This window comes from Entelurus aequoreus, linkage group LG20, assembly GCF_033978785.1.
Source record: "Entelurus aequoreus isolate RoL-2023_Sb linkage group LG20, RoL_Eaeq_v1.1, whole genome shotgun sequence".
NCBI lineage: Eukaryota > Metazoa > Chordata > Actinopteri > Syngnathiformes > Syngnathidae > Entelurus > Entelurus aequoreus.
Window position 1 is genome coordinate 34,164,107 of NC_084750.1, and position 12,883 is coordinate 34,176,989.

Below are 12,883 nucleotides of genomic sequence, written 5' to 3' on the forward strand. Positions count from 1 at the left end.
ATTCACAAACAAGGATGGGGCGAGGGTCACCACTTTGTCAACAAATGCCTGAGCAAATTGTTGAACAGTTTAAGAAAAACCTTTCTCAACCAGCTATTGCAAGGAATTTAGGGATTTCACCATCTACGGTCCATAATATCATCAAAGGGTTCAGAGAATCTGGAGAAATCACTGCACGTAAGCAGCTAAGCCCGTGACCTTCGATCCCTCAGGCTGTACTGCATCAACAAGCGACATCAGTGTGTAAAGGATATCACCACATGGGCTCAGGAACACTTCAGAAACCCACTGTCAGTAACTACAGTTAGTCACTACATCTGTAAGTGCAAGTTAAAACTCTCCTATGCAAGGCGAAAACTGTTTATCAACAACACCCAGAAACGCCGTTGGCTTCGCTGGGTCTGAGCTCATCTAAGATGGACTGATACAAAGTGGAAAAGTGTTCTGTGGTCTGACGAGTCCACATTTCAAATTGTTTTTGGAAACTGTGGACGTCGTGTCCTCCGGACCAAAGAGGAAAAGAAGCACCCGGATTGTTGTAGGCGCAAAGTGTAAAAGCCAGCATGAGTGATGGTATGGGGGTGTATTAGTGCCCAAGACATGGGTAACTTACACATCTGTGAAGGCGAAAGGTACATACAGGTTTTGGAGCAACATATGTTGCCATCCAAGCAACATTACCATGGACGCCCCTGCTTATTTCAGCAAGACAATGCCAAGCCAAGTGTTACATCAACGTGGCTTCATAGTAAAAGAGTGCGGGTACTAGACTGGCCTGCCTGTAGTCCAGACCTGTCTCCCATTGAAAATGTGTGGCGCATTATGAAGCCTAAAATAGCACAAGGGAGACCCCCGGACTGTTGAACAACTTAAGCTGTACATCAAGCAAGAATGGGAAAGAATTCCACCTGAGAAGCTTCAAAAATGTGTCTCCTCAGTTCCCAAACGTTTACTGAGTGTTGTTAAAAGGAAAGGCCATGTAACACAGTGGCGAACATGCCCCTTCCCAACTACTTTGGCATGTTAAATCACTAAAATGATTCCCGGGCGCGGCGCCGCTGCTGCCCACTGCTCCCCAAGGGGATGGGTCAAATGCAGAGGACAAATTTCACCACATCTAGTGTGTGTGTGACAATCATTGGTACTTTAATCTTAATCTTAATGTGTTGCAGCCATGAAATTCTAAGTTAATTATTATTTGAAACAAAAAAAAAAAAGTTTATGAGTTTAAACATCAAATATGGTGTCTTTGTAGTGCATTCAATTGAATATGGGTTGAAAACGATTTGCAAATCATTGTATTCCGTTCATATTTACATCTAACATAATTTCCCAAATCATATGGAAACGGGGTTTGTATATATAGCCTATTATTTGCGCAATATTGACAAATGATGTACAGAAAACTTGATCGCTGAAAAAAAGACTTTGATAACCGAAAACCGCGCTGTGAACAAAACGCACGCCCTTGTCTGGAGCGTTGTCAGCATTTCTGCGAAGGGGTTGTAATTTTAATATATCCCAGATATACCCACGGACAGCCATCTACAAAATGTGCAAATATTAAGAGGACAGTGGCGGCTTTAAGAAGATAAAGTCAGGGACATCCAGTGACAGAAGTAAAGAGTCTCTAAACACAAGTATAGTCTATATTAACACCCAAAGAAGATGTTAGATTTGTTGTTAGTTGTTTTTATTTTAAAACGTCATTGAAGTCTCTAAACAATCTCAAGTACATTGTACAAAGAGCACCAACAATTGAAAATATGTCAAAACGATAAAAAATTGTTTGATAGAAAAATCTTATTTTTTCATGAGCACTGAGCTGTGCTGTCCAGTTGTTACATATCATGCTTTCTTACACTTCTTTGTTTCATTTGCAAGTACATGCTGTATTATGTAGTAAACTTTGCATTTAGGTGTAATTCCAAGACATTAGATGGTAGCAGTGTATAGAGTACGGTGTGTTTGCCTTAGCTAGGAAGTAGTTTTTTAGATTTTAGATTACACTGCAAGTATTGCACACACCAGCTGTTTGATTGTAACATGCATCTTATAGTTTTTATTACCAAATTTGGAGGTGTGAAATCGCAGTGTAAAATCGCTAATGCTAATTAGTAGCAGGTCTTTTGCAAATCCAAACTAAATTAGCATCGAGCTAATGCTTTTCGAAAAGTGGAACCTTACTTTACTTTTGGGTACCTTCTTGGCTTGGTTACCTTGAAGCAGATCGTCTATGTCCGATTTGAGTGCTTCGAGTGCTTGATTTGAGTGCTTTACTGCTTGTTTCTTGACCAAGTGCTTAAGTCGGTGCTAAGTTTGCAACCAGGCATGACGTCCCGTGCAAAAAAGGTAGCAAGGTATGGCACCATCTGATTTTACGTGAATCGGTACCCGGTAGTACCAACAGACTTTGGTCGGTACGTATTAAAGTACTGAATTTGGTACTCACCCCTAGTGTCTGTGGGTGTTGAAATTGTGTTTGTTTTGTTTTGTTGTTTGTCTTTGCATGGTGCAATCGTGTGTGTGCGCAGCATGTATTATTTATTGCTTTTTCGTTTGTTTTTTACTTTGAGTTTGAGTTTGAGTTTGAGTTTATTTCGAACATGCAAGCATACAACTTTTGTAGCTGTATGCAGAAAAAACAACTCTGAAGTGGCAGCTGGTTGCATCAGTTTTGGTTTCCTTTAATTTATTGTACGTCCTTTGTGTTCTTTAATGTTTCCCACTTGTTCTAACACCAATATGGTGCCGTGGATGGCCACCACGGTATTGTGTTCTCTCATAGTTTCTTGCATTGAACAAAGACAGCACAGTCTACCGAGTCGAATTCTTTGTGTGTTAAACATACTTGGCCAATAAAGCCGATTCTGATTCCAATGTGTTGGAATATTTTTAACTTCGTCATATTCGCTATGCAACAAAAACGACAATAGCAACACAAATATGTTGAGTTCAGTATTTTCCAACCACCGTGCCTGTGAAATATTGGCTGGTGTGCCGTGGGAAATTATGCAGTTTCAAATATTTTTTGCAAAACAATATTTATAATCCGCAAATAATGCGCCGTTGTTGAGTGTCTGCACTGTCTGGAGATTGGCAAAGTAACCATGTAATACTCTTCCATAACAGTCGGTGGCAGCAGGTAGCTAATTGCTTTGTAGGCCTACTTTCAGACAAATTAATTAGTAATGCATGCATAAATGCTTATGGTTATGTTCTAAATTCTTATTAAACAAATATGTCAAGTATTTGATGAAAACGACTTTATAATGTCAATATAAGCTACTGAGTTTAATTTTTTTTACATTTTCTGCTTGTGGTGGGCCTCGACACTGGTCTAGTTAGACAACATTAAAACATACAAACAGCGGCTTCCTGTTCAGTGCTTGAGCTTCAAAACAAAAGCATGATGGTATTAACCTCATTTCTACCACAAACAACAAAATGCACCCTTTTATAATTTATTTATTTATTTATTGCGAACAAATGAAAGGTGCGCATGTACTAAATCGTATTTAATGTCATTGTATGCAAGCCGTACAAATAAATTACCACAGCAGCTGTTACATAAGGATTTTAAATGTCATTAAAACACAAGAATTCAAAAAATATTCACAAATGAAAGAAAACGATGTCAGCCAACAACCTTAAGTCACAAGTAAATGCAAGGAACAAATGGTTTTGGTTTCCGGTTATGTTGACAACCATTTTTGTCAGCCCATAAACCAACCAATCTGAGGGGCCTTGATTAAACAGGTTCCACTATGTTTTTCTTATTTATAATGAGACAGGAGAATCTTACTCTGAATGTTCTGTTTCAATGCAAATCATTTTAAGAAGAGTAATGCTGTCCCGGTCTTTTTGGCAGAAAGATGCATGTACGGTGGACCTCCTCGCTAGCATGGGAATACTTCGCGGGCTACATCGAGCGGCCTTTGTAGCAGCGGAGTCAAGTGCTAGCGGTGACCGCCAATGGAGACGACATAAGCCGTGCGAGCGGAAGCAGAAGCGGGGATGCCGAGCGGGGCTAACAACAAAGAGAAAAGCTAACCAAAGAAGCGTGGAGTCTCCGGGTAAGAAGCCATTTAAACTAGAACTAGCCGGCGTCAGGCTGGATAATCCCTGCACACATAGCAATTCTCTTAGAATAAAACACAACTCACATAATGTTTTTTCTTTTGTGACCGTGTCAGAGGCAGACATACATTGTACTGAGGTAGCTAACTATGATGCGTTCAGTTTATCGCAACATCAAGCAAACAATCTGAATACCCCCGTCGTATCAATTCCTAGATATGGTCGAAACTATTTAAAGTGCAATACGCATAATAAACGCAACATTATTAATATTGCTACTTCGGATAATTTCAATAAACAATCCTCAAAACAGCCCACTACTTATAATATGGGCTTTTTAAACATAAGATCATTATCTTCCAAAACGTTATTAGTTAATGAAGTCATTAGAGACAACAAACTTGACGTCATTGGTCTCGCCGAGACCTGGCTCAAACCAGACGATTTTTTTGCGCTAAATGAGACATCTCCTCCTAACTATACCAATACACATGTTGCCCGACCTCTTAAAAGGGGAGGGGGTGTCGCACTAATATACAATGAAAACTATAATCTTACACCTAACCTAAATAATAAATATAACTCGTTTGAGGTGCTCACTTTGAGGTTTGTCACACCGCTGCCTCTCCACCTGGCTGTTATCTACCGCCCCCCTGGGCCCTATTCGGACTTCATCAGTGAATTCTCAGAGTTTGTTGCTGATCTAGTGATGCACGCCGACAATATAATCATAATGGGGGACTTTAATATCCATATGAATACCCCATCGGACCCTCCATGCGTGGCGCTCCAGACTATAATTGATAGCTGTGGTCTTACACAAATAATAAATGAACCCACGCATCGCAACGGTAATACGATAGATCTAGTGCTTGTCAGGGGTGTCACCACCTCTAAAGTTACGATACTCCCGTACACTAAAGTAATGTCCGATCATTACCTTATAAAATTCGAAGTTCTGACAAATTGTCAACAAACTAATAATAATAATAATAACTACTATAGCAGCCGCAACATTAATGCTGCCACAACGACGACTCTTACTGACCTACTGCCTTCGGTAATGGCACCATTCCCAAATTATGTGGGCTCTATTGATAACCTCACTAACAACTTTAATGACGCCCTGCGCGACACCATTGATAGTGTAGCACCGCTAAAGCTAAAAAGGGCCCCTAAAAGGCGTACCCCATGGTTTACAGAAGAAACTAAAGCCCAGAAATTATCATGTAGAAAGCTGGAACACAAATGGCGTGCGACTAAACTTGAGGTTTTCCATCAAGCATGGTGTGATAGTTTAATAACTTATAAACGCATGCTTACCTCAGCTAAAGCTAAATATTACTCAAATCTCATCCACCTCAACAAAAATGATCCTAAATTTCTGTTTAGTACAGTAGCATCGCTAACCCAACAAGGGACTCCTCCCAGTAGCTCCACCCACTCAGCAGATGACTTTATGAATTTCTTTAATAAGAAAATTGAAGTCATTAGAAAAGAGATTAAAGACAATGCATCTCAGCTACAACTGGGTTCTATTAACACAAATACGACTGTATATACGACGGATACCGCCCTCCAAAATAGTTTCTCTCTCTTTGATGAAATAACATTGGAGGAATTGTCAAAATGTGTAAATGGGACAAAACAAACAACATGTGTACTTGACCCAATTCCTGGGAAACTTATCAAGGAGCTTTTTGTATTATTAGGTCCATCAGTGTTAAATATTATAAACTTATCACTTTCCTCTGGCACTGTTCCCCTAGCATTCAAAAAAGCGGTTATACTTCCTCTACTCAAAAGACCTAACCTCGATCCTGATCTCCTGGTAAACTACCGGCCGGTGTCCCACCTTCCGTTTATCTGGAAAATCCTCGAAAAAATTGTAGCACAGCAGCTAAATGAACACTTAGCGTCTAACAATCTCTGTGAACCTTTTCAGTCCGGTTTCAGGGCAAATCACTCTACGGAGACAGGCCTCGCAAAAATGACTAATGATCTATTGCTAACGATGGATTCTGATGCTTCATCTATGTTGCTGCTTCTTGATCTTAGCCCCGCTTTCGATACTGTTGATCATAATATTTTATTAGAGCGTATCAAAACGCGTATTGGGATGACAGACTTAGCCTTGTCTTGGTTTAACTCTTATCTTACTGACAGGATGCAGTGTGTCTCCCATAACAATGTGACCTCGGACTATGTTAAGGTAACGTGCGGAGTTCCCCAGGGTTCGGTTCTTGGCCCTGCACTCTTTAGTATTTACATGCTGCCACTAGGTGACATCATACGCAAATACGGTGTTAGCTTTCACTGTTATGCTGATGACACCCAACTCTACATGCCCCTAAAGCTGACCAACACGCCGGATTGTAGTCAGCTGGAGGCGTGTCTTAATGAAATTAAACAATGGATGTCCGCTAACTTTTTGCAACTCAACGCTAAGAAAACGGAATTGCTGATTATCGGTCCTGCTCAACACCGACATCTATTTAATAATACCACCTTAACATTTGACAACCAAACAATTAAACAAGGCGACTCGGTAAAGAATCTGGGTATTATCTTCGACCCAACTCTCTCGTTTGAGTCGCACATTAAGAGTGTTACTAAAACGGCCTTCTTTCATCTCCGTAATATCGCTAAAATTTGTTCCATTTTGTCCACAAGCGATGCTGAGATCATTATCCATGCGTTCGTTACATCTCGTCTCGATTACTATAACGTTTTATTTTCGGGCCTCCCTATGTCTAGCATTAAAAGATTACAGATGGTACAAAATGCGGCTGCTAGACTTTTGACAAAAACAAGAAAGTTTGATCATATTACGCCTATACTGGCTCACTTGCACTGGCTTCCTGTGCATCTAAGATGCGACTTTAAGGTTTTACTACTTACGTATAAAATACTACACGGTCAAGCTCCTGCCTATCTTGACGATTGTATTGTACCATATGTCCCGGCAAGAAATCTGCGTTCAAAGAACTCCGGCTTATTAGTGATTCCCAGAGCCCAAAAAAAGTCTGCGGGCTATAGAGCGTTTTCTATTCGGGCTCCAATACTATGGAATGCCCTCCCGGTAAAAGTTAGAGATGCTACCTCAGTAGAAGCATTTAAGTCTCATCTTAAAACTCATTTGTATACTCTAGCCTTTAAATAGACTCCCTTTTTAGACCAGTTGATCTGCCGTTTCTTTTCTTTTCTTTTCTACTCTGCTCCCAACCCGGGGTGGACCGCTAGCCTGTCCATCAGATGGGGACATCTCTACGCTGCTGACCCGTCTCCACTCGGGATGGTTCCTGCTGGCCCCACCGTGGACTGGACTTTCGCTGATGTGTTGGACTTTCACAATATTATGTCAGACCCACTCGACATCCATTGCTTTCGGTCTCCCCTAGAGGGGGGGGGGGGGGGGGGGGGGTTACCCACATATGCGGTCCTCTCCAAGGTTTCTCATAGTCATTCACATTGACGTCCCACTGGGGTGAGTTTTCCTTGCCCTTATGTGGGCTCTGTACCGAGGATGTCGTTGTGGCTTGTACAGCCCTTTGAGACACTTGTGATTTAGGGCTATATAAATAAACATTGATTGATTGATTGATTGATAGTTCAACTTCCCATAGCGGACATTTTTAAATTACACTAAATCAATTATACCTGTGCTGGTTGCAGTCATGTAGTGCACTTCATTAATGCATAAATCCAATCAAACAGACTTTATAGGGGTATAGTTTAGCTGTATGTACCTCTACAAAGTGCATGAGTGCAATGAACCAGTAAGTGTGTATGTTAACATGCATGTCTGTGTGGTAGTGAGACACTGCATAAATGTTTGTATTTGGCGTGTGTCTGGCCATGCATGAAGAAAAAGAGAGTGCAGCACAGCACATGTTCTGTTTTTTTCAGAAGGTGGCTGGAGATTATAACTGGCCGCAAAGGCACTCTGGAGACTCACCTGTGTGGGACAAATTAGTCTTGAAGTGTGGAAAAGAAACACCTAGAGGGAGTAGTTGAGATTAGAGTCCCCCAGAGTAAGGATTGTCATTGTTTGTGTCTATAAAGAGGAGCGGGCTGTGATGGTAACAATGGTCTACTTCCTCCAAAAGCCTTCTATTTTAGCCAGCATTGCACTGAATCTTGACATCGCTAGCAAAGATTCAGGCTGAACAACAGGGACATACACAGCTAAATAATGAGACAAAATATGCTTCACATAATAACTGCAGACATGAATTGTAGATGAGACTAATATTTATGGCAGGAAATTCACACCATCCCATTTTAAAATATTTTTTTCATGATCGCTTTTATATTTGCCTCTAAACCTTTACAAATAAGCCTAAATCTGCACTGATTCAGGTTAATAAAAAGTACCCTAATCGCCAGAAACCTTGAAGTGCACAAATGTGCCTCTAGGTCATGGGATTGCAACCAATCTATATTAAAGATTAAGATTAAAGTACCAATGATTGTCACACACACACTAGATGTGGTGAAATTTGTCCTCTGCATTTGTCCCATCCCCTTGGGGAGCAGTGGGCAGCAGCGGCGCCGCGCCCGGGAATCATTTTCGTGATTTAACCCCCAACTCCAACCCTTTGTTGCTGAGTGCCAAGCAGGGAGGTTATGGGTCCCATTTTTATATATTCTGGCTCAATTACACACATTCGGATTAAAATTTAATTCCGATCGAAACGGGTGGTTTATGCCGATAGTCATTCGGTTTGTAGCGCATGAAAACCTTCCGAATTTGGGTTAGAATTATCCTTACTGCGCATGTCTTTGATGTCAGCTATACTTTGGTGGTGGAGGGGGACTACACTTATTAGTCTGGGAATGAAGCGATTGTCTTGCTGTTGTCTGTACCCCCCCATTTCAACATATCCAGACGTAGCATTATACACTGTTGAGTTTGTTGCTTTAAAACGAGACTAGCAAAAATAAAAGTATGTATTAAGTGTCAATTATTCACGACATTACAGCTACTCCAAGTGCTATCTGCTAGCTTCAAACACGTACACAGAATGTCGTAACGTGAAGACGCGCCACAACCGGTATATAATCACAACATAAAAAGCACAGAACATATCCATTTCAAAAAAGAGATGTAAAACAAAAGTACTGAACAGAAGGAAAAAATACGTCGAACAAGCATAAATGCACAAAGTCATGTTTGTTTACAGTGGAAGCCTACTGCTTCTTCAGCACCTGAAAGTTAAAGTACCACTGATAGTCACACACACACACTAGGTGTGGTGAAATTACCCTCTGCAATTGACCCATCCCCTTGTTCCACCCCCTGGGAGGTGAGGGGAGCAGTGGTGGCCGCGCTCAGGAATCATTTTGGTGATTTAACCCCCAATTCCAATCCTTGATGCTGAGTGCCAAGCAGGGAGGTAATGCGTCACATTTTTATAGTTTTTGGTATGACTCGGCCAGGGTTTGAACTCCCGACCTACCAATCTCAGGGCGGAAACTCTAACCACAAGGCCACTGAACAGGCTGAAGTGAGCGAACTCATCCAAAAAATGGCGCCACAGCACAAATTATAATACACCTTTCCGTGTATGTTCGGTTCTGCACATGTCATAGTAAAGTATCTCGATTTAAGGTGTGATGCATAAAAATACATGTCATAATCAGATAATTTTTTTCAGGGCACATGTACACTAAACATTCTAAAGTTAAAGTTAAAGTACCAATGATTGTCACACACACACTAGGTGTGGCGAAATTATTCTCTGCATTTGACCCATCACCGTTGTTCACCCCCTGGGAGGTGAGGGGAGCAGTGGGCAGCAGCGGTGGCCGTGCCCGGGAATCATTTTTGGTGATTTAACCCCCCCTTGATGCTGAGTGCCAAGCAGGGAGGTTATGGGTCCCATTTCTATAATCTAAATCAGTGGTTCTCAACCTTTTTTCAGTGATGTACCCCCTGTGAACATTTTTTTTAATTCAAGTACCCCCTAATCAGAGCCAAGCATTTTTGGTAGCAAAGCATTTTTGGTTGAAAAAAAGAGATAAAGAAGTAAAATACAGCACTATGTCATCAGTTTCTGATTTATTAAATTGTATAACAGTGCAAAATATTGCTCATTTGTTGTGGTCTTTATTGAACTATTTGGAAAAAAAGATATAAAAATAACTAAAAACATGTTGAAAAATAATCAAGTGATTCAATTATAAATAAAGATTTCTACACATAGAAGTAATCATCAACTTAAAGTGCCCTCTTTGGGGATTGTAATAGAGATCCATCTGGATTCATGAACTTAATTCTAAACATTTCTTCACAAAAAAAGAAATCTTTAACATCAATATTTATGGAACATGTCCACAAAAAATCTAGCTGTCAACACTGAATATTGCATTGTTGCATTTCTTATCACAGTTCTTTTTGACAGACATTTTTAAAAAATCTCACGTACCCCTTGGCATACCTTCAAGTACCCCCAGGGGTACGCGTACCCCCATTTGAGAACCACTGATCTAAATGATGACCAGATTAAATAAATGTTGTCCATGTACACATGGCTATTGAGACCCTTCTATTACCTACCCTATTTCTGATTCTGATTCTTAACTTAACTGAGCCGAGGATGTCATTGTGGCTTGTGCAGCCCTTTGAGACACTTGTGATTAAGGGCTATATAAATAAACTTTGATTTATTGAACTTATTATAATTGCAAATGCATACAAAGTCTACTATACTGTCATTTAGCAACTAGACAACTGTTTTTTCAGCACATTGTTAAACTTAAAATAAAATAATGATATTATTATTAAAGAAATGTATATTTAATAACACATGAGCACACACAAAAGTACCAAAAACTGGTATCGTACGGCACCGGTCTTGATTCCCAGGTACCCGGAATCGGAACCGTATCGGTTGAAATGTGAATGGTACTCATCCTTAATAGTGACACAAATATTATATACTGTAAGTATTATATGTTGTAATGAATGTGCCTGTTACTACATTACATACATAACATGTAAATAAAGCGTTATTAGAGTTGTTTTCAATTGCTTTAGAGGTGGAATAGGTCAATTCCTATTACCCTATTTTTCGGACTATAAATCGGAGATTTTTTCATAGTTTCATAGGTGCGACTTATACTCAGGAGCGACTCGTGTGAAATTATTAACACATTACCGTAAAATATCAAATAATATTATTTAGCTCATTCACGTAAGAGACTAGACTTATAAGATTTCATGGGATTTAGCGATTAGGAGTGACAGATTGTTTGGTAAACGTATAGCATGTTCTATATGTTATAGTTATTTGAATGACTCTTACCATAATATGTTACGTTAACATACCAGGCACGTTCTCAGTTGGTTATTTATGCCTCATATAACGTACACTTATTCAGCCTGTTGTTCACTATTCTTTATTTATTTCAAATTGCCTTTCAAATGTCTATTCTTGGTGTTGGGTTTTATCAAAATTTCCCCAAAAAATGCGACTTATACTCCAGTGCGACTTATATATGTTTTTTTTCCTTCTTTATTATGCATTTTCCGCCGGTGCGTCTTATACTCCGGAGCGACTTATACTCCGAAAAATACGGTACCTGCATTGTTAGCCGCCTCTTGCTTGCTGTTTTTTTATTATTTAGAACACACAAAAAGAGAAAGGTGTGTGTTCTTGTCTTACACAGGGATTGATAAAGACGGGCAAAATTCCCCCAAAAAAGTCTCCTCTAAAAACATAACATATTTCATTAAGTACTGTACCTCGGCTTGAGAATCGTAATACAAAAAAAGTTCAACTCAGGGTCAGAATAATCATTTGCCTCATAAAACCTTAAGTGAAGTCATGACTCAATCGAATTGCAAGTCAGCAAATACATTCCAGTAGGTAAGAAAGGTGAACTTGGGATTCTGATAGAAGAGATGCAATCTTATTAAAAAGTGCTAACGAATATAAGAAAATAAACAAGCCGTATCATTGACGAATGTTCTGTTTTTGTTCTGATAATTTTTCCTGAGTTCTGCGACTTTTGCAATAATATAAAGCAAATTATTCATATGAATACTAACTTGTACCTCAGGAAGTATAGGGTCCAGCCCAGCACAGTTTTCAGAGCATTTGTCGTAGACGAGGCGCAGCTTGCGGAACAGCACGGAAAGCATGCGAAGATGCTCTTGCAGTTTCCCCAGCCTGTCCTGGTGGGTGTTGGGGTGGTAAGTGACTCCATTAGGCAGCTGAAAGGCACCAGAGGAAATGTTGTGTTAAGTAAAGGCCCACATTGATCCCTGCTGACTGTAAAATGCACTCTTGAATTGTAGTCCTCCATTAAAAGGGTCTGTTTGCAACCTCATGCGGCTGCCTAGAGGGCGCTAACTTTCCAGAGAATTGTCAGCATTATTATACTCTTTTAGAACATAAACTACGCCCCACATAACACACATGCATGATGTATGCAGCAATTTGGCAAAGTTTAGCTACTAAACGTTAGCTATCATTGAATGTATATTCTATCACAAGTGTGTCCGAGCTACAACCCGCGAGCCAAGTGCGGGCCGCCAGCGTCTTCAATTTGGCGGTGAGTTTAATAAAGAATCTGGACGGTGGGGAGTTTTAAAATTATTTTAAATATCTGACAATCTAATTGCTGCAACTTTGCCACAATCGTATGGATGATGTGAGTACTTCAGGACAATGACCATGAATTGTGTTTAGAAGTGAGCCGAGCAAATTAACTTTTATGACCCAATCCAAACAACCTTCCCTAGTTATGGCGCAAAAAAATGCAACCAGCACAAAACATCAACACACATGGTCAC

General features: G+C 40.1%; 1 protein-coding gene across 2 annotated transcripts in view; it reads right to left on the bottom strand.

Annotated features, from left to right (window-relative positions):
- The window catches only part of med30 (mediator complex subunit 30), a 148,052-nt gene that overhangs the window by 123,055 nt on the left and 12,114 nt on the right, over positions 1-12,883 (bottom strand). For both annotated transcript variants that reach the window (XM_062029981.1, XM_062029982.1), the window contains exon 3: positions 12,143-12,301. In XM_062029981.1, coding sequence (XP_061885965.1) covers positions 12,143-12,301 — 159 coding nt within the window. The remainder of the gene's footprint in view (positions 1-12,142; positions 12,302-12,883) is intronic.